Source organism: Mytilus edulis, chromosome 5 (assembly GCF_963676685.1).
Source record: "Mytilus edulis chromosome 5, xbMytEdul2.2, whole genome shotgun sequence".
Lineage (NCBI taxonomy): Eukaryota > Metazoa > Mollusca > Bivalvia > Mytilida > Mytilidae > Mytilus > Mytilus edulis.
Genome location: NC_092348.1, coordinates 41,973,615 through 42,001,291, shown reverse-complemented (window position 1 = coordinate 42,001,291; position 27,677 = coordinate 41,973,615). Strand labels below are relative to the sequence as shown.

The 27,677-nt window shown below is 30.9% G+C and overlaps 2 protein-coding genes across 3 annotated transcripts; one reads left to right on the top strand and one right to left on the bottom strand.

Moving 5' to 3' along the window:
* Positions 1-513: 513 nt before the first annotated feature.
* LOC139523703 (RNA polymerase-associated protein LEO1-like) lies at positions 514-19,639 on the bottom strand. 2 transcript variants are annotated; one of them, XM_071317916.1, is made up of 13 exons: positions 19,572-19,639; positions 17,434-17,515; positions 15,455-15,630; positions 13,528-13,707; positions 12,988-13,222; positions 12,233-12,303; positions 10,624-10,751; positions 8,265-8,440; positions 5,623-5,799; positions 4,774-5,382; positions 3,548-3,677; positions 1,132-1,222; positions 514-771 (listed from the first exon to the last, which is right to left on the bottom strand). In XM_071317916.1, the coding sequence occupies exons 4-13, from the start codon at positions 13,575-13,577 to the stop codon at positions 726-728; spliced, it is 1,713 nt and encodes a 570-aa protein (XP_071174017.1). In that variant the 5' UTR covers positions 13,578-13,707; positions 15,455-15,630; positions 17,434-17,515; positions 19,572-19,639; the 3' UTR covers positions 514-725. The 2 variants fall into 2 exon arrangements, with proteins under 2 accessions (XP_071174017.1, XP_071174016.1); XM_071317915.1 differs by lacking the exon at positions 19,572-19,639 and adding an exon at positions 19,340-19,463.
* LOC139523704 (prefoldin subunit 2-like) lies at positions 19,603-26,201 on the top strand. Its single transcript, XM_071317917.1, has 3 exons — positions 19,603-19,761; positions 22,501-22,624; positions 24,970-26,201. The coding sequence occupies exons 1-3, from the start codon at positions 19,637-19,639 to the stop codon at positions 25,132-25,134; spliced, it is 414 nt and encodes a 137-aa protein (XP_071174018.1). The 5' UTR covers positions 19,603-19,636; the 3' UTR covers positions 25,135-26,201.
* The last annotated feature ends 1,476 nt before the right edge of the window (positions 26,202-27,677 follow it).

The window sequence follows — 27,677 nt, the reverse complement described above, 5'->3', positions numbered from 1 at the left end:
ACAATTTACTGGATTTGTTATCCCATAAGCAACGCAATGGGTTCCACATGTGGAGCAGGATCTGCTTACCCTTCCGGAGCACCTGAGATCACCCCTAGTTTTTGGTGGGGTTCATGTTGCTTATTGTTTAGTTTTCTATGTTGTGTCATGTGTACTATTGTTTGTCTGTTTGTCTTTTTCATTTTTAGCCATGGCGTTGTCAGTTTATTTTCGATTTATGAGTTTGACTGTCCCTTTGGTATCTTTCGTCCCTCTTTTATATCAACTTCAATATCTGAGCTGTCTGTTTTCATGTATATCACAAACACTACACTTCTCAAAAATTTCAGTACTTAAGAAGAACAAAAATTGAATATAATGACTATCATTAAGATATAACAAATAACTATATATACAAATAAAACAAAACTTGACTCAAAATGTAGTCCATAAATGAACACCAATTAAAGTACCGGTAAGGGTCATATTTCATATTATCATCTTAGGGCTAAGTATGCCAGGATTTTAAAATAGAATAAATAAATAGCTTTATTACATATATATTACAAATTCACTTTAATATACAAATAGAAAAGGCAATCAAATATTTAAGCCAAAACAAAATGTACCATTGCAAAATAGTATAAAAAGATTGGAATCTTAAATTGATGTATTCTTCCAATCTTGAAAGCATCGTTCTATCTATGTTTAGATCTGTAGATTCATACAAAGAGTATTGCATGTTCTTAGCTGTCTCCTGGTTCTAACTTTGCTAGCATGTCATCTATATGTCTGTTAAAAAAGAAAAGACAAAATTAATACTTTTTTTTGAAAATGATAGATGCTTTATCCTTTTGCTATGCATAATTATAAACTTGTAGAAATTCAGTACATAATTGACTTAAGTTTCATATGCAAAATAAATAAAGATTTTCATCATTGGTTTGCAATTTTTTATGTGAAACTTGCTGTTTAACAAAAATTAATTTCTTTTCGAAAACTATGAGGATTAAAATTATTATTAGTTAGATACCATTTTTGTTGTTTTCCTAGTTACAAATAAACCACAAATTTAAATGTTCAACAAATTACAAATGTTCTATGAGGTTGTATGCAAAATTCGACAAAACCATGAAATAACATTTGTTTTACCTGAGTTGTTCTTCATACTGCGCCCTCTGTTGACGTAACATGTGTAATAACTGGTCATCAGGGTATTCTCCATCAGATTCATAAGATTCCTCTGAAATAGACAATACTCAATCATTATACTCAATCTGGTTTTACTGGATTATTTGTAAATGAGAAAATGATGAGCAGTTTTGTTTTGTGGTAGTTTTGACTATCAATTCAAGATTTTTATAAAAATATTTTTTTACCCACTCAACCTCATGACAACCCTTAGAATAACATTTGTATGCAACACTGCTAAAGCTAAAATTATGTACAGTCTTTTGATATGTATAATGCGCACATTTATACCCTGGGTCAAGTTTCTTGTAAGAGGGGTGCACGTTATACATGCCTACAAATATTTTCTTAGTCTTTTTTCAGGTCCAAACTCTGACAGCAATTTCCAGGTGAAGTGAAGAGTACAGATTGTTTTTGCTATAACCTTGATTGTTTTAATATTGTAATTTACATGTTATATTTGTAATATGTATCTTATTGTTCTTGATTTGTTATGTTTTATTCAAATCAAATATATTTTATTTCTCTGCAGTTATGTTTATCTTGTAAAGAAGTATGTTCAGTAAGGTCCTAAAATGGCCCCCTTTTTTTAGAGTAAATTTCAAATTCGGATTTATTGACCAATTTCACAATAAATTAAAGCTAATATAGTGACTAGATAGGAAATAAGCTATTTTGTTGAAAACTTTTGTCAACGGCTGCGCTCTATCTTTCCTGGTCCTTAATTTGGTTGAAATCCAGCTCATTTTGTCAAATTTCACCAAAATCCCTTATCTTGACCTTTTTGGGATGTAAAATTCAACGTCTTAGACTTAAACTTTGACAAAAACAGTTCTGTTTAACTTTCTCACATGTATTAAATGCAACTTAAAACCTTCATTGGCTTGTAACTATGAACTTTATAATTGGGGCCAAATATGGCCCTTACCGAACTTACTCCTTTGTCCATCTGTTTTTGCAATCCCGAATTTTGCCATGTCTTAATAAAGACACAATAAAGCTTTTGTTGTCTGTTAAATGAACCTCTGTGTTCCTTGTTGTCATAACTACCTGTTTTTGAACATGTTCATCATAGTAGAAGAAAAGTATATGAAAATTGAATAAACCACGCTCTTTTTGAAAAGATAAACCACCATTTTTCTAATGTATCAAGTGATCGCTAGTCATGTGGGTCAGTCATGTGAGTTAATATTGTAAAGTAATGATTTAGTCTGAAAAGTTTATTTTCATAAATTGGCTTAAAAAACATTCAAGAAATTATGATTGAAAACTTGATAATTCCATAATCCAATAATTGTAACCTGAAAGAATTTAATTAGGAACAAAGTCAACCTGTCATTGATTTGTTTTGACATCGATTATACCCGTTGATTGAGGTGTAATAATCCGGATTAACAGCTAGAGTTAACTTACAGAAATTAAAATAACGAGATATAAACAATTTATTACAGCACTAATGAAATTAATTATAATTATTAGACTGATTCATTTCACTCAAAGGAAACTGTATCTAGATATCTGATCTAAAACTTTTGTAAACAACCTTTTATCAAAGAATTAATATTTAAAAGTAAACAGCATATTTTTATTAACTAATTTATTTTGTTTAGTATTTTAAATGACAAGTCTATAAATTTAATTATGGAAATACTCTGTCAATCACATGATTTTTAATATTTCTTTTTTTTTAAATTTTTATTTTAAACCTGCAAATTTGTTTTTTTAGCCAGTATTTTAAAAAGAATATTGATGAAACAGTTCAATGCAATTTTCAAATGGTTATTAGTATACATGTTTATAATTTTGTAATATATTTTTACATCTAGTCTCATAAGTCAATTTGTTTGGCTGGGTGTTGATTATTTTAAATATTGTATATGTTTTACTGTATATTGTTCAGATGTTAATCAATACGTGACACTTTAATAAAATAATTTATTATTATTATTATTATGTTATTGTTTTAATCATAACATTAATTTGTATATTTAATCTTGTCCTTGATACTCAAACAATTTATTAAATTTGGTTTTAAAAAAACAAACTTTAATTAAGATTTATTTCAATCTAATAAAATTCTTATTTATTTGTCAGAAAATGTGCAATTTCATATTAATTATGTATTCCATACGGATATTCTCTGACATTGGTGTCCATTTAAAAAACTTCCTGTTTACAGATAAAAGTTCCTATTTGCCAATTTTGGAGAAGTAACTTTTCTGAAAATATGTAAGAGTATTATAAGACCAATTTACTTTTTTTTTTCTTGTTTCTTGGACCATAAAGGGCGTAAAATTGTTTTGACTTATTACCCTTAAATTGGTGCCTTGAGCCTAGTCTCCCCTTTCAAATTATAGCTGGACCCCATATCAATTACCTGTGATTTCTTTTTTCTGATGTTGACTGTCTGTTGTAAATTTTGGGTGTCGAGGTGGAGAAGAAATCTCACTGTCAATGCTGGATAACACAGTACTGGTTGATATATTAAATAATCTGTCTTTAACAACCTGAAAAAATGTAATCTAGAATAATGAAACTTGCCAATCCACTCAAATATGAATGTCTGTACATACAGTAGTTGTCTTATGTTTTGGGTTTTAAGATGCTAGAATTTCATATTTGAAGAACACATGTTTTTTGTTCAAAACTGTATGTTGCATTTAAAATAACTTTTGTATCTTTCATTTTTTAAGATAACTTGAGTATATTTTTCAACATTTGGTTGAGATCTCATGGACTTAATACCACCATGTGTCAAGTTATGTTCAAATATATGTACATCTACATCAGATATTGAATTGAAGAAAGTAATGTTGAGGTTTGCCTTCATATGAAAGCCAATATTGTAAACCAACTAAATTTCACAAGCGATTTATTTTCACGAGTAGAAAAATAACACCAATGTAAATCGTCGCAAACATGTAAAACTTGGATATTTCTTTATTTGACTACATCTAGAAAATGCAAAATTAAATCGCTGCAAAATGGGCTAGGAAGGACTTAAGGATGTTCGCTACTCTGTTAAAAAATAACAAGCTTTTTAAAAGACTATTATGAATTGATAGTATATTAAAAAGGAAACAAAAAAAGAAGAAAAAAATGGAGGGTCCGTGTGCTCATTTTCGAGATATAAGCCATTGAAAATTTGGCGGAATATAATTCTCTCTAGATTTTTCATTTATTTAACAATGGCACCTTATTTGTTTCCAAAACTATGAAAAAAATAACAAGAATTTTATAAAATTTTGAAATATGGCTTTTTAAACTTTATGTAATAAAATTATGAAAAGAAAAGTAGGGGTTAGTGGGCAATGTTTTTTAATGGCAATACATGGATAAACCCAGAGGATTCCGAAAATCTGGCAAAAAATCAAAAAATGGAGGAGCAAACATCCTTAACACAAAATAAAGTATCCATGAAAATATGTTGATTTACAGTATTCCTCCCTGTAGTCCTTATATCCTTATATACTTGTACATTATTTTTAGATACTTTAATGTTGGCATAAACAGCATAGTATTCTAAAATAAAAGAGCATAATAAATTTGTTTTAAAAGAGTTGAGTTAATCATTCAAAATATCTTTATGTACTGATAATGTACCTGTCCAATGGCATTATCCACTACAGGTTTGGAATGTGTTGGTTTTCCTGACTTTTTCAAAGTTGGAATATTTCTGTCATCCTCTTTTTGAGTTATTTTTCCAGTGTCTTTAATTATTTTTCTCTTCACTTTTGACTCAGTGTCCTTTTGAATTTGAGTTCTGGCATTCTGTTTACTTTCCCTTTCCACTAATTTACTACTTTTATCAGTTTCAAAAGAATCATTATCATTTTCTTCATCAGTCACATTTTTCTTATCTTGTTCATCATCACCTGACCTACTTGTCCTACTTTCACTTTCTACTTTCTCTTCAATGTCAGGTTTTTCAGCTTGTAAAAACTTATATCTATCACTATCTATATCTTTATCTTTTTCTGAGACTTTACTGTCAGTACTGGCATTTTTTGAATGATTTCCTGCTGAATTTGTCTCATGGCCTCTCCTAAAATCATTCTGAGATTGTTGATGAGTTTTATGACCTTGATGAGAACATGGCAACAAGTCACATGTTAAATGATAATGAGGCTCTATTTCATCAGCACCTTTTTGGGGAAGCATTGGACTAGCAATAGGAAATGATTTCTGTGGCTCGGCTGGCATATGAGAATGCTATAAAATAAAATATATTTTACATTCAAAATAATCTAATAAGTAGTCAATTTCTCTTACCCATTTCAAATCTATCTTTCTTTGTATAAAACTAAGATAAAATATGTCTTTAAAAAAAAAAGCATCCATATTAAGTCATTTGAACACAATAATTGAACAAACTTTTGAAACATATTAATGTTATCACAATTTTTAGAAATTTTTAATTTAATTTATTATTGGACATGTGAGATATAGTACCTGTATGTGACCTTTGTCTTGTGGAGCAGGAGTAAACTGGACAGTACCAGATGAATAATGTGAATCACTTGTGTATCTTCCATTAGTATTTTTATATTCATCAGTCTGTAGACTTTGTTGACCACCTCTCCCAGATAATCTTTGTTTGAATTCGTCTAGCTTCTGATCAATCTCTTTCTGTTCAATAAAAATAATGTCAGTTAAAATATAATTCTATTATTTAATTTTTCTAAGGTTGTATGGAAGAATAATTTAGATTTTGAAACAAGAATGTGTCCATAGTACATGGATGCCCATCCGCACAACCATTTTCTATGTTCAGTGGACTGTGAAATTGGGGTTAAAACTCTAATTTGGCATTAAAATTAGAAAGATGATTCCATAGGGAACATGTGTACTAAGTTTCAAGTTGATTGCACTTCAACTTCATCAAAAACTACCTTGACCAAAAAGATCAACCTGAAGCTGGACAGATGGATGTACAAACGAACGGTACGACAAATGAACGGACGGACAAACGAACGGAAACGGACCCACAGACCAGAAAACATAATGCAACATTAAACCATGACTAAGAAGAGAGCCAGAACAAATATCGTCCATGGAAATTAGATTTGCCAAATTGAATTCTAATACAAATGCATACCAAATTTCATTGACCTGTGACCAGTACCCCTAGGAATTCCCCTTAAACTGACTAACTCCCTAAATAATTCATTTTATCAGATTTTTGCTAAATGACTCAACATCACAAACGAGCTGTGGTGTAGTGGTTAGAGCTATGGACCACTAACACAAAGGTTCCTGGTTTGATTCCTGTTCCGTGATTAAAATTTTAGGGACTGAATTTTCAGCTCTCTCTTGATACCATTTGCGAATATGGTCTTGAGGAAATGATGATAGTCCGTCAGAAGGGGACGATAAATGGCTGACCCATGTTAAGAGAGAGCCATATCTCTTGCACATAAAAGACACCCTTGTAGATTTAATCAAAGAGCAGATTGCTCTGAGGGATACGATTGCCATTGTTTTAATTGACACATGCTGATAATATTATTTTCAAAACTAATTCAACTGCACATGTAAAATGTAATTTACGTAATCTGAATAGTTACAAAATAGCCAATCCCAGTTAAAAGTGTGTGAACAATGTACTTAGGCCTATTGTGTTTTATTTTTGTACTATCAATTCCAAATTTACTTTCAAAAGCAGTCACTGAGACTCTTAGTGAGAGAAGTATTTCACTTCGTATCTTATCACCTATTTTCCTACGTTAATTCTAGGAGGAACCCCATTCCTATCTCTTTAAATATTTAATTTCCTTTGGGTCAGTGATCATGACTCCTTTCCGTACACATTCCTCGGTTTAAATTGCTATCGTTTTTAATATAATACAATGTTTATCGACAGAACGAGTTAATTTTTCTCAACGTAATGTTTTGATTCAGAATCCACGGAAGTGACTTCCGGAAGGGAGACAACTCGAAACAACAATATGGAAGACTCCATTTCGCCTGAAGGGGTGTTGAAAATAAACCTTAATGATGTGGACTAATTTATTTTAATTTAAATGATGCATATGATTTTAAATTATGCAACAACAATAACACTCAATAGCAGACATACATAGAAAGTATCCCATGAGTTATAAATTAATCAATCGAGTGGGGAATCCAGAGCAACCATTTAACCTAGTACCCCTTGAAGTCAAGAAAACTATACGCATGCACATAATTTCCTAAACAAACCCTGTAGTAAGAACGTATATTAAACCTAAATAGTTCTCTATTTTTTATGGAAGTACAATATCAAATATCACTTAATAACGGTGACATATAAGTAAAACTCCACTTCAGTTCTTATATGACAGAAATAGATTTATCTGAATTCCGAGAACTCTCGCATTTTTCTCACAACTGGGGAATTCCCTCTGACGTGTTTCTAAATTAATAAAATCACTAAATATAAATACTGCTTGATTCTGATTTTCCGTGTTGTTAAAAACACGCATATAAGTCAAGGGAAATATCAAACATGAAGATTATGAAAAGAACATTATAGGAAAGTTGTTTAAGTTCAATCCCTTTGTTTGTTTTTACCTTTTAAACCAAGACAATCATAAGAATCTGAGATGGTCCTTAATGTTTAGAATAAAATTCTACAATTAAATCCCTATCAGTATATACTAGTTTTGTGGAAAGTTATTTATTTTGAAACTGAGCAGCAGACACCCTTAAGTTCAATCCCTTTTAAAGCAAGACAATCATACGAATCTAAGCTGTTCCTTAGTGTTTAGATTTAGAATAAAATGGTTGATGTGAGGGCATTGTCCTGAGCCACTGGTATAAGTCTACAGATTGCTTGAAAGCAATCGTATCCCAAAAAAAGAGCAGGCTAATGCCGCTACAAGGCAGCACTCGCCCCAACAAAGTGGAAAGGGATTAATATAAGTTGCAAAACTTGTTTCCCAATTCACTATAAATAAATATGTTTAAACTAAACATCACAAACAAAAGAATTTAACCACATAAAATGTCGTTATGTCTTATTTAGAACAGGCAACATTATACTAAAGTAAAAATGTCTTAAATGAAAGCTGGTACACAAAATTTAACTCTTTCTTAATCCATTCTAGTCCTACCTGTCCAGGAGATTTATTGTTATAACCAAACTTGACCGCAGGAGTTTTTGAAGCATTATCTCTGGCCTGTTCTACCTTCCTCTTCAGTCTCCATTGATAAAGAACATCCTCCTCTGGTCCACTAGGTTGTCTCCCCTGGGGCTTAGGAATCTGATAAGATGGCTTTTCTTGTTTATCTTTAATAAAAAAAAAACATTTGAATTATTTCACTAATGTGGGAAGGTATTAAATATGCTTTTACAGAATTATCATTTGAAGCAACAGGATAATTTCTTTGAACAATGGGCTATAATATCAACATGCACATTGGAAGGAAGATTATGGTACAGCAAGTTGTACAAATGACATCAATATTCAAAAAGTTACCAATAATAAAGATTATATCTTATGAACAGTGATATTTTTGCTGTTAATCATCTTGACAGTTGCTGCAAGGTCTTATGAAGAGGGGAAAAGTTTAACATATTACTACACACTCAAGACACCCAAGCTCAATGCTGTGTTTTTGGTTTAGTTTCTGACAAGTACGTACATGTATTCATAACTCAATGTCATGAAAAATAAATATAGGTTTTTAAGGTGGTACCCAACACTTTCACTAAAATTAATTTGGCTCGTTTAATTTTCATTAAATTTTGTCAAATTATTTACTTTGACGTACGTCGACCCTTTAACAAAAATATAAAAATAATTTTCATTTTTAACCAACCGTTTTGTCAGAAAAATTACACTGGTTATATAGCAGTTTGACAAACACCAATTTTGATCAATGAGAAGCTTAATATTCCTTTTACAACACAAGGTAATTAAAAGTTTAGCTGACTTTACAGAGTTATCTCCCTGTAGTGTTAGGTACCACCTTAAGAGGAACCACAAAATCAAGTATGTGGGAAAATACTACTTCAAATAATTATCACGTTTAAAACAGATTTTTGAAGAAAAAAAATTTGATGCGTAATAGCTAAAATTCAACAAGAGTGCACACACTGAAATGTCTCGCCTTCTTTACTTATCATTGACATTATGTTGATAGTCCTAAGTATAAAGCTTTATTAAAACTGTCACATAAACTTAACATTAACCAAGATAACTAAACAAAGACCAATGAACCATGAAAATGAGATCAAGGTCAGATGAACCATGCCAAGCAGACATGTACAGCTAACAATGCTTACATACAACAAATATAGTTGACATATTACTAATAGTTTAAGAAAAATAGACCAAAACACAAAAACTTAACACTGAGCAATGAACCGTGAAAATGAGGTCGAGGTCAAATAAAACCTGCACAACTGACATATAGATCATAAAATATTTCCATACACCAAATATAGTTGACCTATAGCATATCGTATTAGATAAAAAGACCAAAACTCAAAAACTTAACTTTGACCATTCAACCATGAAAATGAGGTCAAGGTCAGATGACATCTGCCCGCTAGACATGTACACTTTACAATCATTCCATACCACACATATAATAGATGTATTGCATTAAGTATGAGAAAAACAGACCAAAACACAAAAACTTAACTATAACCACTGGACCATGAAAATGAGGTCAAGGTCAGATGACATCTGCCAGTTGGACATGTACACCTTACAGTCCTTCCATACACCGAATATACTAGCCCTATTGCTTATAGTATCTGAGATATGGACTTGACCACCAAAACTTAACCTTGTTCACTGATCCATGAAATGAGGTCAAGTGAAAACTGTCTGACAGGCATGAGGACCTTGCAAGGTAAGCACATACCAAATATAATTATCCTATTACTTATAATAAGAGAGAATTCAACATTACAAAAAATCTTAACTTTTTTTTTAAGTGGTCACTGAACCATGAAAATGAGGTCAAGGACATTTGACATGTGACTGACGGAAACTTTGTAACATGAGGCATCTATATACAAAGAATGAAGCATCCAGGTCTTCCACCTTCTAAAATATAAAGCTTTTAAGAAGTTAGCTAACGCCGCCGCCGCCGCCGGATCACTATCCCTATGTCGAGCTTTCTGCAACAAAAGTTGCAGGCTCGACAAAAATAGCCTTTCTAGATAGCATAATTATTTTAACTGGGAAAAAAAATGCTCATATATTTCCCTCAATCAGCCAAAAAATCCAGAGAACAGTCTTCAACAAAACCTTTCAAATACTAATGTGGTAAATTCCCTTTTATTTGTGGGGATCAATTGCTACTGGTTTCATACTAAATGTTACAACTGTACAATGAACTGGACAAATCTTATAAATCTATGAATTTAACCATCTATGTTGTTGAGTTTGGTGTCAAAAGAAACTATTTATTTTTATATTTAATAATAGCAATTTAACCAGTTACAATGAATCTTACCCCATTTTCTAGCAAAAGAGGGTCTATATGGTTGTTCTTCTACACTAGATATAGTGGAACTGAAGGACTGAGAACTACCAAGTCCGTCTGTACTAACAATAGGATCAGAGGATGCTACACTGCTGGCACTGAAATACATTAAAACATGCAGCTTTATACTATTAACAGCATTTCAAAAGTATTCTAATTTTACAAGTTTGCATCTTCATATCAGACTGCTATAAGTAACAAAACATTAACAACATGTACATGTTTGCTTAGGTTATAGTTATAATACATTTTGTAATTACCTGTAAAACTATCATGTTAAAATTGTTTTTCTTCATGGCATGATAGTATAATTAAAAAATTTCCACTGTGGACTAGCCAACAAAGAAAAAAAAATAACAAATTGAAAATAAAGCTGGAAAACTGCACAAGGTTAAGCGAAACTGTTAAAATAACATCAATTAGATGAAGTTACACACTAAAATATAGGTGTGAACAGGTATGTGTTGACTGTTGTTTATAAGTTATATAAGCAGTAATCATTTTTTAAATGTTAAAGTTAATGTTTTGGTTTAACCAAAAATATACTCAGATTAATAGTTTATTAAAAGTTGCACAACTTAATGTCCTGTAGAAGAATCTGTGCAAATTTTGTTTCTGTCTGTTGAGGAATGAAGATTAAAATATTGAGATGCACATGACGACACAACATAGAGGTAATTCCTATGTGTTAGGTACAGCTTGCTGCTGGGCAATGCAATAAATGACACAAAAGTTTGACATAATTACAACATCATAAATTTAAGGACATGAATTTTTCCATTAAATGGTTATATATTCTTTTTATGGCCCCACAACGAAGTTGTCGGTGCCATATGGTTTTACCCTTCTCTGTAATTCCGAAATTCCGTAATTCTGTCATTCCGCAACAAACCAATATACAGAGTTATTTTCTAAACGTCTTCAGATATTGTGCTGATTTTTGGTATGTGAGTTAACCATGATGAGTTACAGATCAAGTTCAAGTTACGTTCCGCTCTGCTAATTTTTGCCCAAATTACAGGCCTTGGACTTTGATAAATTGTTGAAAATCAGTTATACAGACTTTTTTTCTAAACGCTTTCAGATATTGAGCTGATTTTTGGTATGTGAGTTAACCATAATGAGTTACAGATCAAGTTTAAGTTTCCTTCCGCTCTGCTAATTTTTGCCTAAATTACGGGCTTTGGACTTTGATAAATTGTTGAAAATCAGTTATACAGACTTTTTTCTAAACACTTTCAGATATTGAGCAGATTTTTGGTATGTGAGTTAACCATGATGAGTTACAGATCAAGTTTAAGTTTCCTTCCGCTCTGCTAATTTTTGCCAAAATTAAGGGTTTACAACTTTGAAAATTGTTGACAATCACAGTTATACTGACTTTTTTTCTATACGCCTCCAGATTTTGAGCTAATTTTTTATATGTGAGACTACTATCATGTTTGTGTCCACATGTGTTATTGAAATTGCAGTTTTTTCAACCTTTTGAGACGGGGCCATTCGTGTCACATTGACACATCTAGTTTAAAGAAGTTGTTGTCTAAAAATTATATGTAAATTAAATAATGTAATATCCTACCTATCAAGTAGTCTATCAGCTTTCTCCTGTAACAATTTAGTTGTATCATCTAATGTATGTGGAGCCAAGTCCTGAAATAAAATGCAATTCAGATGATTTTCTGTAAATTTTATTGATTTGAACATGTGACATGGTAATGTAAAAGATGTATAACTGTAATAACAAATGTATTTTTTAAACTTCATCAAATATTGTATCCATCCAATTGATTATTGTTGTTATTGAACACTCTGACACAAAAAAAAATCGTATAAAGCCAAATAAAAAAGTATGTGTGGTTCCAGTTACATCTAAAAAAAAGTTAGGGCAGGGATTTTTTTTTTAGTTTATGTTTTTTTTCAGTCTATGGGAGCAACATTCTGACTTTAACAGTGCCTAATGAAAAATGACAATAAAATCTTTAGGGTATGCTATTTTAAGACGAATAAGTAGGGAAGGTAGGGTAACTGGAACCACACATATATTTTAATTTGGCCTAATGACAAACTGTGCCTGTACTGCTATTATAGCTATTTTTGTTGCCAACTTTGCAACTTGCTGTACACTTATATATGGATCAGCTTTAATTTAGTATTGACATACAGGATAGGCACCAATGTGTAGTTGCTTTGTTCTTTGAATATTGTTAGAACTACAAAGAACATGAAAATTTTATATCATGGGTGGTTTGTGTCTTTAAGACATTATGCACATACCCAGTGTTTACATGTGAAATAGTATAACTTTTTGAAAGGTTGTAATTTCCATATATTAACCTTTAACTCTGGTTTCTTGTACCCACACCCTTTATCATGACCTTTGTATGGGCTTATGGGAGAATGTGGGGTAAAACGTCTTGATCTTTTTGCACCAGGACTGTCTTCTTTTGGTGTGGAGCTGTCAGCATAAGATCTATCTGATAACCACCAAAAATCTCTTTGAGCAGATGATGAGGCCTTCTGTCTTTCCTCACGACTCATTGGTTGTCCTGAACGAAATCTCTCAATATATCTGTAATTCAAGTTTAAGGTCAAAAAATATATTCTTGCTTAATTCATATTGATTATGTTTAGGCAATACTTCTTTGAGCTGTCCAAATTACACAATTTAAAAATATTATCACTTCTTTAGTGGTTAAAAATAATTTTACAAGATATTCCATTTAAAAAAAAAATTCAATGGAATATTACTGATTGAAAGTGCCTTCAAAAGTACAGGGAAAAGTTTAACTTTATGAAAATAGTCATCTTCATGCTTGCTTGACATTTAATAATACAATCAATGAATCAACTCTTGTACATTTTTATAACACTTACTTTTGTAACGTTGAAGAACTGTCATGCCTCATATTACCATTCTGTGACATAAGATTTGATTTTCTTTTGTCTGCTGGAGGATCCCTCTCTGGAAACTGCAATGTTTTCTTTAAATCAGCATATTTATCTCCACCATTTTGAAATATTATGTTATTCAAAGGATGATCTTCATCTGTTATACTGAAAAATTGTACATTACAAACTTGACTTTAGATCAGTTGAACTGAAATATTGTACATTACAAACTTAACTTTAGATCTGTTATACTGAAATATTGTACCTTACAAACTTAACTTTAGATCTGTTATACTGAAATATTGTACATTACAAACTTAAATTTAGATCTGTTATACTGAAATATTGTACATTACAGACTTAACTTTAGATCTGTTATACTGAAATATTGTACATTACAAATTTAAATTTAGATCTGTTATACTGAAATATTGTACATTACAAACTTAAATTTAGATCTGTTATACTGAAATATTGTACATTACAGACTTAACTTTAGATCTGTTATACTGAAATATTGTACATTACAAATTTAAATTTAGATCTGTTATACTGAAATATTGTACATTACAAAGTTTAACTTAAATTTAGATCTGTTATACTGAAATATTGTACATTACAGACTTAACTTTAGATCTGTTATACTGAAATATTGTACATTACAAATTTAAATTTAGATCTGTTATACTGAAATATTGTACATTACAAACTTAAATTTAGATCTGTTATACTAAATATTGTACATTACAAACTTAAATTTAGATCTGTTGAACTGAAATATTGTACATTACAAACTTAAATTTAGATCTGTTATACTGAAATATTGTACATTACAAACTTAACTTTAAATCTGTTATACTGAAATATTGTACATTACAAACTTAAATTTAGATCTGTTATACTGAAATATTGTACATTACAAACTTAAATTTAGATCTGTTATACTGAAATATTGTACATTACAAACTTAAATTTAAATCTGTTATACTGAAATATTGTACATTACAAACTTAAATTTAAATCTGTTATACTGAAATATTGTACTTAAAAACTTAAATTTAGATCTGTTATACTGAAATATTGTACATTACAAACTTAAATTTAAATCTGTTATACTGAAATATTGTACATTACAAACTTAAATTTAAATCTGTTATACTGAAATATTGTACATTACAAACTTAAATTTAGATCTGTTATACTGAAATATTGTACAATACAAACTTAAATTTAAATCTGTTATACTGAAATATTGTACATTACAAACTTAAATTGAAATCTGTTATACTGAAATATTGTACATTACAAACTTAATTTTAGATCTGATATACTGAAATATTGTACATTACAAACTTAACTTTAGATCTGATATACTGAAATATTGTACATTACAAACTTAAATTTAAATCTGTTATACCGAAATATTGTACATTACAAACTTAAATTTAGATCTGTTATACTGAAATATTGTACATTACAAACTTAAATTTAAATCTGTTATACTGAAATATTGTACATTACAAACTTAAATTTAGATGCAAAATATTCAGCAAAAATATGACAGCAGAGTCCAGTGAGTATCATTTCATTCCAAAATTTAATCGTTTTTTGATGAGAAAAAATAATGAAAAAAAGCATTGAAGTTGTTAAAGATATTTGTGCCGTTTAGAACTAGTTAATACATTTAATATTAAAAATCTTACTCTGTCAGTTTAGAACACAGCAGGATATATCTTCAATTATGTAATAATGTTCTTGTATTTCAATAAATTTAAAATCAGGTTTATTTTGATACTGAAGTTTATATATATTTCTGTCTATTTTTTAATCTTGTCTACTTCAGCTTCCTGTGTGACTGTGATCAGTGTTATATACATCTTTGTTCACCATTATTATACACCAAATATTTTACCTTAGTGGCCTATCTGTACTTGGCCATGATTCATCAAAATGTGAAGAACCAGATTCATCCTGGTTAGCTTTCGGTGTGAATGAGTTACCTCCCTTTAAAAAAAGTTCATCGTTATAACTTAGTCTTTCGTCTTCATTCCGTTTTCTGGTACTTGATCTAATTGGACTGATAGATGTCTAAAAGTAAAAATACAACACAAATTATATTACTTTGTATTAAACCAGTATCAACAATAACATATATATATGAGCTTTCATTTCAATTGGAACTTTTTCATATATAATAACAACCTGTACTTATAAATGTTAAACATGAAATTAAAAAAGGTAAAGGTTGCTGCAAAACTAAACCTTTTTTTCATTCTTCTGCAGCTGCATATATAATTTATATCTTTTCTAAAAAAATAACCATCCTTAAATGATATTTTTTGTAAACAACAGAATAAAGATACATTATAGTTCAAGTCAAGATTATTATTTTAAACTCTAAATTAATCCCACATATTTTGTTTGCCAAAATCCTTTGATTACTACTCCTTACAAGTTACATAAGAACACTATATCCTAATCAAAATGTATTATCTCAAAATGTTTATGTAAACAACTGAATATAAATTCATGCATCACTAAAAATATATAATTTCAATTCCTAGAAAAATAAGTGCTAATCATCAAATTGCATATTTTTCTTACTTATCATTAAGAGTATGAAAATGAGTTTTGTCTGTTCTTAATCAGGAATTTGGTCAACTTATGTCTAAACGCCGCAAAGGGCTATATCCTGCCTTAAGTGTCTGTTGTCATGGGAGACATTTCTTTCTGTAGACTAGCATCTGAAAATGCAGCTCAGTATGCCAGTCTTGTGCAAAGGTTTCATATTCAAATTATAATCATAAACATGTTCTGGTCCTGATATTCATGTAATATTTGCAACTGGATGTTAAAAACAACATGTATGTTCATCCATCCATCAATCGTGTTATATCTTTAATACATGTATGTCACTTTGTGATAAGGGTAGTGTGTAGTTGGTGGGAGATTTTTGCTTGTCTCTGTTTTATTCACATTTAGTTTTAGTCATGCAATCATATATCTTAGCCTGTTACAGACACATGACACATGCAACTTAATGAACCATGAGTTAACCTCAAATGGTTCACATTGTATTTTGTTTTTTATGTGTTGTTGGTTCATTGCCTTATTTCCAAATATGATATCCCAAAGTATTCATTCTTTAAGTGTTTATTACCCCTTTATATTACAAGTAAATACAAATATGATACACACTCATGCATCACTTACATGTAGTTGTACAAATACATGTAATAGAATTTATAAATTGTAAAAAGGTATACTAAATAAATATATATAATAATATACTGATCTACATGTAACAGACAATACTAAAGTTATGGAAAATTACACAATAGGACAAAAACTCTGAACTTAAATCCATTGCCCTGATTTAGGTCTTTCCCTGTAAAATATATAAAACCTAAATCACTTATAACATTACATATAAATGCTCTCTAACAAATGCAAATATTGATAAATTATTTACATAATATTATTAGAAAATCTTAAGTGCTTAATCATAAACATACTTATACATGTTATATGGAGGCAGACAAAAATCTCCAATCTTATACCCACTTATCTTCTGTTTAGGAAAAATTTATTCCATCTAATTATCATTTTTCCAAATTTATTGTAGTATTCTTTAATCTTATGTTTCAGTCTGCACGGTTCCACTAGTCATATGCCCCAGACTACGAAAATTTTGTTCGGACTAGTAAGTTTTTGCAAAACTTTGTTTGGCTCAATAAGAAAAATGTCAGAATATTGGTCTTCAGACCCCAGTAGTTGAAGTTTTTGGTGCAGACTGAAATTTTCATTAATCATTTTGGTCACACTTTTTGTTCATTAGACTTTTCTTCCTTTAAATATTAAAACTGAATACAAGTACATGATTATTCCTACCTTTTTCTGTTTTTCTGAGAGATTTTTCTTTTCTGATGGATGGTAATGTGCTTTAGGAGGTGGATCTACATAGAAAGGATCTCTGTATAATAAAAAAAATATAAAAGAACGGTAAGTACACTATCATTGATTAATGCATACTTCCTATTACAATTAATAACTGGCATGACTGGACTAAAATACCCCTATTTGTACAAGGTGTTACACCCACTCTTTATGTAGTATGGTTTAACAATAAAACAAATCTAGACCTGCCAATGGTAACTAATGCCCCTATAATATACTTTGTGAGTAAGAGTTAGCTATGAAGGCGAATCAAAATGTCCAAATTGACAAGAGTTGTCGTTTTTGTAGATGGTCTTCATTACTCCTATAATCATGATAATTAGCAAAATACATGTAGAACATAACGTCACAGTTCCCAAATAATGGCAAATACACCTTATCACTATTTTTAAGTCTTTTCTGATTCAGCCCTCAAAGTAGCCTTTGAAATGTAGTTGCCAAATGGTCACCAGACATGAAAATTTAGTGGCAAATGCAAAATTTCAGTGATAAGGCAATAATTTCAGAATGCTTGCATTTTTCTCTATCTAAACAACCAGGCTTGTGAAATAAGAGTATTAACATGATTAAGTTTCTGTTCAGTGATTTTTGCGTTCTAGTGTAGAAAATAGTTTATATAAATCAACTGTACATTAACTACATGATTTATTTAATTTTATATTCGTTGTACATGTTTTAAAACAGTCTGCAAGGTTAACCGGTAGTCTGAAGCTCCAGTCTAGTAAAAATCTCACTGGACTTGTGCAGTTTCTAAGCACTATTGATTTCCCCATTGGTCGGGGACATTGTTTCAATCCATTTACCATGTTTACTGACGAAATCGAGACACTGCTCTACCATGTGCTTTAATTTCAATAAACACAATCTAAAAATGCCAATGGTTTTCTTTTAAATGGCATGCAATTGTCAAAGTTGTAACTGAGTGTGGAAATATGAAGATAGATCATTAGATAGATCTGAGCCATTTTCAGTCAACGAAAATGATCTACAATTACCTGATGCAATAAAGCGCTGACAATGTCCAGCATAATTCTAAAAGGCACTTGAAATATTGTATTCATTTGTGTTACATGTCAAGCACTCAGACGGTTTTTAAAACTCAGCTCCGATCAAGGCAAAATTTCAGAAAATTTACCATTTGACAGATTTTCAATATTCTAAAAGCTTTAATACACCTTTATATCGCTAATCCTGGCTGACCCGGGGGCTTGAACTTTTGACGTCATACACAATCACTTTTCTATTGTGGCGTCAGACATTTCGTTCATGGTGTCAAAACTTTATGGGGAGTTGGGGACCTGAGTGATATCCTGTAATGGCTGACAAATAGCGATTAGGTGTATGGCGACAAGTTATGAATTTTTGGTCGCCAATCAGCTTTTAAAAAGTCACCCAGGCGACCACTTCAGTAGACTAAATTGAGGGCTGCCATTGACCATGTTGACCCCAGGATCTGACCCACTTGTACTTTTGTTGTCATACAACAATCACTTTTCCATTGTGGCGTCAGATATTTTCTATTATTTTTATGGGAACTTTTTTGATGTCCAGTGATTATGGTGGACAATTAGCATTAAGGTGTATTGCATTCATATTACAAAGATGGTAGAATAAATTCCTTAAAAAAAAAAATGAAAAACGTGACTTGTCAGGATACTTAAATCATTAACATTTATTTTTGACATTTTGAGAATCTTTAATATTTTCTCTGAAACTAAAAGTGACACACAAGACAAGTTTCAACAAGATTATAAAATGAAATATTTTAAAAACAGTAGTGTTGTGCTTGTGATGAGAGATGCTTTTAAAAGTTATTCAATGCAAAATGGTATGCCTAAACCTTTTTGGAGTTGGCCTCGGCTGAGAAATCATGACAAGTCGATTTCTAGTTTGAACATCTCTCTACTTCGCCGCCATCTGTAAACAAAGTGAGGATTTATAAAAATTCCAAATCTTATTGTAAAACGAACAATATGTTTTTGTAATTCTTTTCGCCAGTTCTTCATAGGTGTGATTAAAATTCTAAAATAATATTGAACCTGGCTTTTCAATACAAATTAATTAAAAAATACCAAATTCAATTCCAAATATTGGTTTATGTGTTCACTTTTCGTTTTCTTAGACGACGAGCATTAAAATGGCTGCGAAAGGAAAAGGCAAAACACAGGAGCAAATAGTTGCTGGTTTTCAGGAATTAAGACAACAACAAAGAGCTGTTGCTGGCAAAATATCAGAGCTTAATGGAGATTTAAAGGAACACGAGTTAGTTCTCCATAATTATTTCTATATAACTTGTATTTTAACCACGTGTTTAGATGAAAAGGGGGAGACAACTTTTTTTTAGAACTGCATGGAGATGATGTTTACACTTGGTAGTAACTGTCATCACAAAATCTTGTGTTATCAAGTTACTGATATCAAATGAAAACTAAGTTTCTTGTCCAAAGATCTAATAAAATCGATAACTCAAATAATCACAGCTCTCCTTTCGGTCATTGTTCCCCAGGTAACAGGTCTGTTCGGAAGCAAGTTAACTCGTACCATGTTAACTCGTACCAAAAAAGTGAACTCGTACCACTGGGAAGTCGTACCACTGCAAACTCGTACCATCAAAAATATATTAAAAATTACGAATATTTTATGGTATTTTTTTGTAAACTTTATAAAAATAATGTTGAATTACTTGAATTTTATACTGGATTTTAATAGACAAAAATACGAATAAAAAAGCTTTATTTTTTAAGCCCCAGCTTTAAGCTGATCTTTCAAAGTAGTTATAATCCAGAAGAAAGTAAAAGTAAAACATTGCTTTAACTGTACCTTAAGTTGAATATCTATATCCAAATTATCCAAATTAAATCAATTTATGCTGTAATCCATGATCACAAATCGAATGCTATGTTTACGATTGTTGAAAGCCATGTGCTTTTTGGCGGGAAAATTCGGGAACAGGAAACAGTTACATTTCATTGTAACTTGTTATTTATAAATAGTAAGAATTTCATTTTTGAAATCATTTTGATTAACTGCTAGGATTTTTTCATGAAGAATTAATTTGGAAGGATTAAAAAGTAAATTCAATAATTATCAGTAAAAGTTTTGAAAAAGAGTCAAAGGCGACAGCAAAGCAAATCTGCCACGGTATTTTCTATCTAATAGACAGGGACATGATTAGCTACAAATTAGTCATTGTACTTTCAAATTATATACATTTTACAGACCTCCTGAGAGGTATTGAGTGAAAGTAAATAATATACATCATCAAAACCCATTTAAATGCATTTAAGTTGTTACGAGTTAGCAGTGGTACGAGTTTGCATTGGTACGAGATTTTTTAAAGTGGTACGAGTTGACGTTGGTACGAGTTTACAATGGTACGGGATAACTGTAATTCGTCTGTTCGCCCTAATAACATGTTTGCTCTGCGTACGTACTATACAATCACAGTGACATGCGCCAGAATATACAATCATTGTAAATAGTGAACACCTGTTGAAAACACAAGATAGTCATTAATTTATTTTAATCTTTAATTAGTATGCATAAACATGATAAATATCATTAATAAAATTAACGGTACCAATTTTCTTGCACCAGATGCGCATTTCGACAATACATGTCTCTTCAGTGATGTTCTTGGCCAAAATATTTGAAATCCAAAGCTTATATAAAAGATGAAGAGCTATAATCCAAAAGGTCCAAAAATTATAGCTAAATCTGTGAAAGAAATCAGAGCTTTGCATGAGGGAGATACATTCCTTAATTGATAATAATTTCTATCATTTTGTAACAGCAAATTTTAATAACACAAAAAATCAGTATTTTCATGCCAGTACCGAAGTACTGGCTACTGGGCTGGTGATGCCCTCGAGGACTAATAGTCCACCAGCAGAGGTGAGGCAATACACTAAATAAAATATATTGTACAAAGAGAGTTTTAAAAAAACAAATTATAAGATAAATATATTATTGTTCTAAAACACAAGGAAAAGTAATCTCATAATACAACAGGGTAAACGTAATACTGGCTGTTATACATAATAAATGGTAAAATATGTAACATATTTTGTTCAAATACTTAAAATTATGCGAGTAGACAACTAACTCGAATGATTCAGCGCCCTCTATCGGTCAGTGTCCTTTCAATGTAGCGATCGATAGTGAGTCGGAATATAATGACTGGTTTATTCGGTTTAGGAGAAAAAATTAGAAAAAAATGAAAATCAGGGTGAATGGACCCTGGGCGAACAGGTATCATGGCGAATGTGAATCAGGGGGAACAGACCCTAATTCGTTCTCCACTGGCACTGCAGAGAAGAGAGTGAAATAATGACTTGATTATTTGGGTCACCTACAAATGTACATTTAAAGTAGTTAATACTTATAAGGGACTCACTAATTAGCGACAAGCAAACCTGCCAACATTTCAAAATGCCCATCAGGGTTTTACGTGCAAGAAGGAGGTCATAGTCCTACAAAAACTTTAAAGGCCTAAGGGTGGTCTGATATCTTGGTCTGCTTATTGTTTAGTGAGAATCCAGTATCCCGCTTCTCATTGCCATAATATCGCATGTAATTTCCCATGTCCTGTCAGACTATTTCCTGTTTTTATACTTGATTATTTAACTTGCATTTATCACGCTTGAAAAAATCAGCCAATCCTGTGTCATGCTTAGACCCGAATGAGACTCACTTAAAGGGGCCTTCAAATTTATTTTAATGTTGTTAATTTGCTCCTTTATGCTTTTTAAATGCTATACCAATGGTAAAAATGATTGTTTTGTGTGAAATTGTGGAGAAATTGCTATTTCAAAATTTCCAATTCAAAGCCTCCATGGGGGAAATCCCCTGCAAATAGTGACAGTTGGCAGGTGAATATATTCTGTGATTGAAGCACATTCTTCAAGTAATATATGTATGTTTAATACAATAATACAACAAAAATTTGATTAGAATTTATTCAATAAAATATTTAAATATTTATTAATATTTTTTTTTCAGAATAGTTATAGATACATTAAAAGAAACAGAATCTAGTAGAAAATGTTTTAGGATGGTAGGAGGTGTGTTAGTAGAACATACAGTAGAAGGTGTATTACCTGCATTAACTAATCATAAAGAACAGGTGAGTGTATACATATACATGTAGTGGGTACATTAAACTTTCTGTAAATCAGATACTTAACATGTATACATGTATCAGCAAAATACAGAAACTCACTTATCTGCAAAAAGTCATTTTTCTCTGGTTTGAAAGAGGTACATTCAGTTCAAATTATATTTCTGATTCTGTGAACACTCAATGTTTTCAAAATTCTTTGAACATACTGCACTTGTATTTGTAAATGAATTCAAACCATTTAAACTGTACAGGTATATAATTCTCATAACAAAAGAAGATCTTGAAAACAACATCAGATCATTCAGAAATTGTATTAAGAAAAACAAAACTTTCTTCTCAAGATTGTAATAGCCAGACTTCAGGGTCTACATGTATTTCCTGAATAAAAAAAAACATTGAAAATATCTTATTTTTGTGAATATTCCTATCTGATTTGCCGATATATACTTATATCTGATGATTGATTACATGATAAAGTTTACATTAATATATACATGATATAGGAAAGGGTTTGGTGTTTTGAAATAATATTGCTATACACGCATATATATTTGTTTAGCTGATATTCAATTAGATGGAGTCTATTGTAAATAATTGACATTTAAGGGGTACTAATTTGATGATCCACACTCAATCAAGCTAGTTTTTTCATGGTTCAATTATGGTAAAAAGAAAGCAACTTTCAGCACAAGCACTTTTAAGATGTTTTCACATTGCCAGCAGATTTTAATGTTTTAATTTCCCCCAAAAAACCCAGTTCGAATGAGCATGATGTGTTAAAAAGTTTCATTTCCTTTCTTTAATATTGACAAATGATGTAAATATCAGAATGTCAGATATTGAGAAAATGTTTGTTTACATTGAGTTGGCATTAGTATTTTCTATTTAATTAATAAACCAGATGCTCCGCAGGGTGAGATTTATAGAACCGCAATGGTTGAACCCTGAACCGTTGGGGCTAGTATGGACACAACATTCAAGCTGGATACAGCTCTGAATTTGGAATGTGATCAAATAGTTGACACAGCATAGGTTTCTGACACAGAATGAATGTGGTCTAATGAACTTATAAATAATTTTTGCTTTTGAGCAATTCACTATGCTATTGAATATTAATCCTCTCAAAAAAAAAAAAATTTGGAGAAGTTTTCTTATTATTTTCTGAAATCTGAAATGAGAAAAATTGAACCCCCCCCCCCCATTTTTTTCTTCACCTCCCCCTTTCCCTTATTCAAAAAAAGATCTGAATTCAAATTTCTTATGGAGTTTGCAACAATAACCACCCATTTAAATATATCATAAAATATCAAAATGTAAAATGTCATACAGTCATGGTTAAAATAAATATTAATTAATAGTAACTTCTAAAAAAATAGATGGGGAATGTATGCCCCCACTAGCATATAACGTTATAAAAGGACACAACTCGAGAACTGTAAAGGTGAAGCTGCCAAAAATGGAACTTTAACTGAGTTTAGAGGTAATAAGCATTATATACACATTTCATTAAATTTAGTTGAGACAAACTTAAGTTAAGAGAACAGAAACTAAAAAATTCTTCAATTTTTCCATTTGTAAAGGGGCATAACCCTCGAATGGTAATCTAAGTGCTTGTAATCAATGAATGGTAAAGACTGCTTTAATTTATCAGTTGGTAGTAAAGTGAATATTGCATTGTATATGTATATACTATATAGCATTGATTTAAGTTGATTCAACTACTATTCTGGACAAAGAAAGATAACTCCAATTAATTGTCTTGACACTACAAAAATGCTTGTTTTTGGCCCCTTTTTTGGCCCTTTATTCCTAGACTGTTTGCCCCATTACCCACAAAATATATCCCAACCTTCTACTTATGGTATTAAACATTGTGGTACAATTTCAGAACAATTGAATTACTTCTACACAACTTTTTGTACTGACACCAGATAAATGCTTGTTTTGGACCCCTTTTGGGCCCCTAATTCCTAACCTTAGGGACCATATATAACCCCCAAAATCAATCCCAAGCTTCCTTTTGTAGTTATAAACATTGTTTTAAAATTTTATTGATTTCTTTTTACTTATACTAAAGTTATTATCCGGAAACCATCCGTCTTCAGCCTACGATGACGAAGACGATGACGTGATACCAATATATAATCGCAAAAATTTTTGGGGTCGTATTAAAATCTGAAAATACAAAATGTTTGTCGTAAGGGTCGTTTTTACTTGTCAGGCGTCATATATATATCTGGATATATATATATATGCAAATTGAGTGTATTGCGCAATAAAATTACATACATCACTTATTTTAAAGAACAGTTCCAATTTCCAACTCTAATAATTTTATTTCTTTGCAGTTAAATAAGATGGTAGAAACTTTAACGAAACAGTTGGAGACAAAAGGGATAGAAATAAATAAATATAGAGAAGAATATAATTTACAAATAAAAGGAGAAGATTCTAGGGGACAAGATAAGCAAGAAAAAGATGTAAAGACTACAGGAGGTGTGTTAGTGGCATAGAAGACATAGCCAACTATTCATTTGATTGTTCTATTTATTGAGACATTTTCTTATGTTTGTACAAAAGATCTAAGACAGTGCTAAATATTCTTAACAGATTAGTGAATTTTGAGGTAAAAATGTGTTAAAAACATAATTGATGTAGCTATTTTTCTCACATCTTTTATTTTTCTTTTGTCAGAACAAAAAATATCTTCTTTACTTGAAATTTTCATTTTTTTATCAAAGAACAAATTCATTTTATCATGTGTGTCTCCCAGAATTAAATTGTTCATCTGAGTATTACAATCAACAATGCATTTAAAGACACTATTGAAAGTTAATTACACAATTTATGAAAACTATAAATAAAATATTCTTCTTGGCCTTTACTTTTTAAACAGGGTTCAAATTTTATTATATATCTGCATTATACTGATACCAGATTTTGGTGAATTTGGTACCATGATCTTGACATAAATTCTGTCAATCAATCAAGAACAATTTTATTAGAAGCTTTATAAAATATTTCCTTGGAACTTCTTCATAGCTTGCATAGTTTTGCAAATTTAAGACTTTGAAAAGTATAATGTTTATTGAAAGATCAGAAATGTAATAATAAAAGTTGTGCTTTTACATAGAAAGATGTTGACTAAATTTTGACAGATGAGTATTTTTTTTATTGACTTATTTGATATTGTCATATTTCTACATTGGAATTATAAGAGAGATATGAAATTTAAGTGTCACTGCAATGAATACTTTCATAATCTTGTTATTTTGGTTTTGTAAGAATAAAAAAAAAACGTTTATCCTTGAGATCTCATCATTAACCAGATGAACAAGATCTTGATCACAAATGCAATAGAAAGTCTTTTATCTCCCATAAGTAACATTCATAACTGATTAATGTAAAAAAAAAAAGTAAAAATATACATTATCCAAAAAAATCTGTCATACAATGTTCTTACTCTATTACAAAGCTTGCATTTGTTTCATTTTGTACCTATGCTATTTTGTTATTTTGAAATACAATGTATTGTGAATATGTTTTGTATGAAACATTAATAAATCTATATCATTTTTTAGTTATTTTTGTGTGCATTCATAACCACTTGCAAATTGCAATGATTTGTATTGACAAACATTTAAAAAGTACATCATAAATCAGAGGATGAGTAATCTTAGGGTTTAAGTTCAATATAGTTACAGCTGATTACATTGAGTGTGTTGGGAAAGGTAGAATCCTTGGTTGGCTTACTTGTTAGCTGAACCGTGAATTCATTATAATGTAAGATATACTACCCTCCTTTCGAAGAAGTCTAGTCCTACAGACAGATAGTTTGGTTGTCTGTCGGACTGGTCTACTCTTAAAGGAGGGTAGTTTACTTAACCTAATAATGACTTCATGCTTCAGCTAACAAGCAAGCTAACCAAGGATTTTACCTTTCCCAACACACTCAATGAAATCGGCTGTATTAGTTCATTCTTTATTGATTTGTTGTTACTTGTTTTATGTCCAGTGACAAGTATTTCATGTAACGGCTGGAGAGAGATCAAATTATCATTCAATACAATATGTATGTTCTACAAAGATGGTTGACATGGTAGATGGTGGGGAAATTATACTGTCACAGGAAACTGAGGGTAAAGGCTGTGTTGCAATTTGTGTGATTTAATCAATAAATAATGCGTTTACTTAACAATATAGTTGCAACTATAAAACGTAAATTTTGCTTTAGTTAAGCTTAGTTCCCGAGCCTAGAAACGTGTGAAAAAAATCTTAAAACAATATCACAATAGCAGGTGCATAACTTATATATGCAATCTTCCTAAGAAGATTCATGGATCTAGGTTGAAAAACTGTATGTGTTGATTATACAAATTAGTTACCCCACCCCACAATTGTGCTACAACAACATATAAATTGGTATTGAATTTCTTCCAACCTAGCCAATTATCTGTTCCATGACCAAGTCTGCCAACCAACACGACCAATATGGTTAAAAATAGAACAATGGGTCGAATACAATTTTGTTGCACCTGCGCTAGAAGTTGCAGCATGCAAGACATAGTTATAACAATCTGGTGGCAGCAGCATAAATTATTTGTGTAAAGGTTAGTTTGTTTCAGAAGATAGAAGACCTGGATGCTACATACCTTATGTCATGAAATTTTTGTCTGCCATTGTCCTTGACCTCATTTTCATGGTTCAGTGCTTGAAAAAGAAAAAAAAGGTTGAGTATAATACTTTCTTGTTATGAGTAATTACTATATTGGTATTTATCGGACCACAGATGAATTATCAAGTTGTGATTGGTTAAACGCTGTCACGTGGTGACCCCCTATGAGACCGTATGGGGTTAGTAAGTTTCATATGGGGTTCATGATGCGTTAATGGCGACGTCATCTATTAATGTTGTTGTGTTTCATTGTTTATTTTTCAACAAAACGCCGCAGAAAAAGTCTAGCGTCCGATAAATTCGTTATACGGTTAACAACTGACACCCTACAGATCCATAGAGGGTGAATAAAATGCATAGGGGACTCGGCCTCCGGCCTCA

Coding starts and splice junctions, on each gene's coding strand:
- LOC139523703 (XM_071317915.1), bottom strand. CDS start 19,371: ATGATTTCTCAGCCGAGGCCAACTCCAAAAAG. Junction 10,752..12,232: donor GCTGATAGACTACTTGATAG/GTAGGATATTAC, acceptor AATGTATTTCAG/TGCCAGCAGTGTAGCATCCT. Junction 772..1,131: donor CAGTATGAAGAACAACTCAG/GTAAAACAAATG, acceptor CTTTTTTAACAG/ACATATAGATGACATGCTAG.
- LOC139523704 (XM_071317917.1), top strand. CDS start 19,637: ATGGCTGCGAAAGGAAAAGGCAAAACACAGGAGCAAATAGTTGCTGGT. Junction 19,762..22,500: donor GGAGATTTAAAGGAACACGA/GTTAGTTCTCCA, acceptor TTTTTTTTTCAG/AATAGTTATAGATACATTAA. Junction 22,625..24,969: donor TAACTAATCATAAAGAACAG/GTGAGTGTATAC, acceptor ATTTCTTTGCAG/TTAAATAAGATGGTAGAAAC.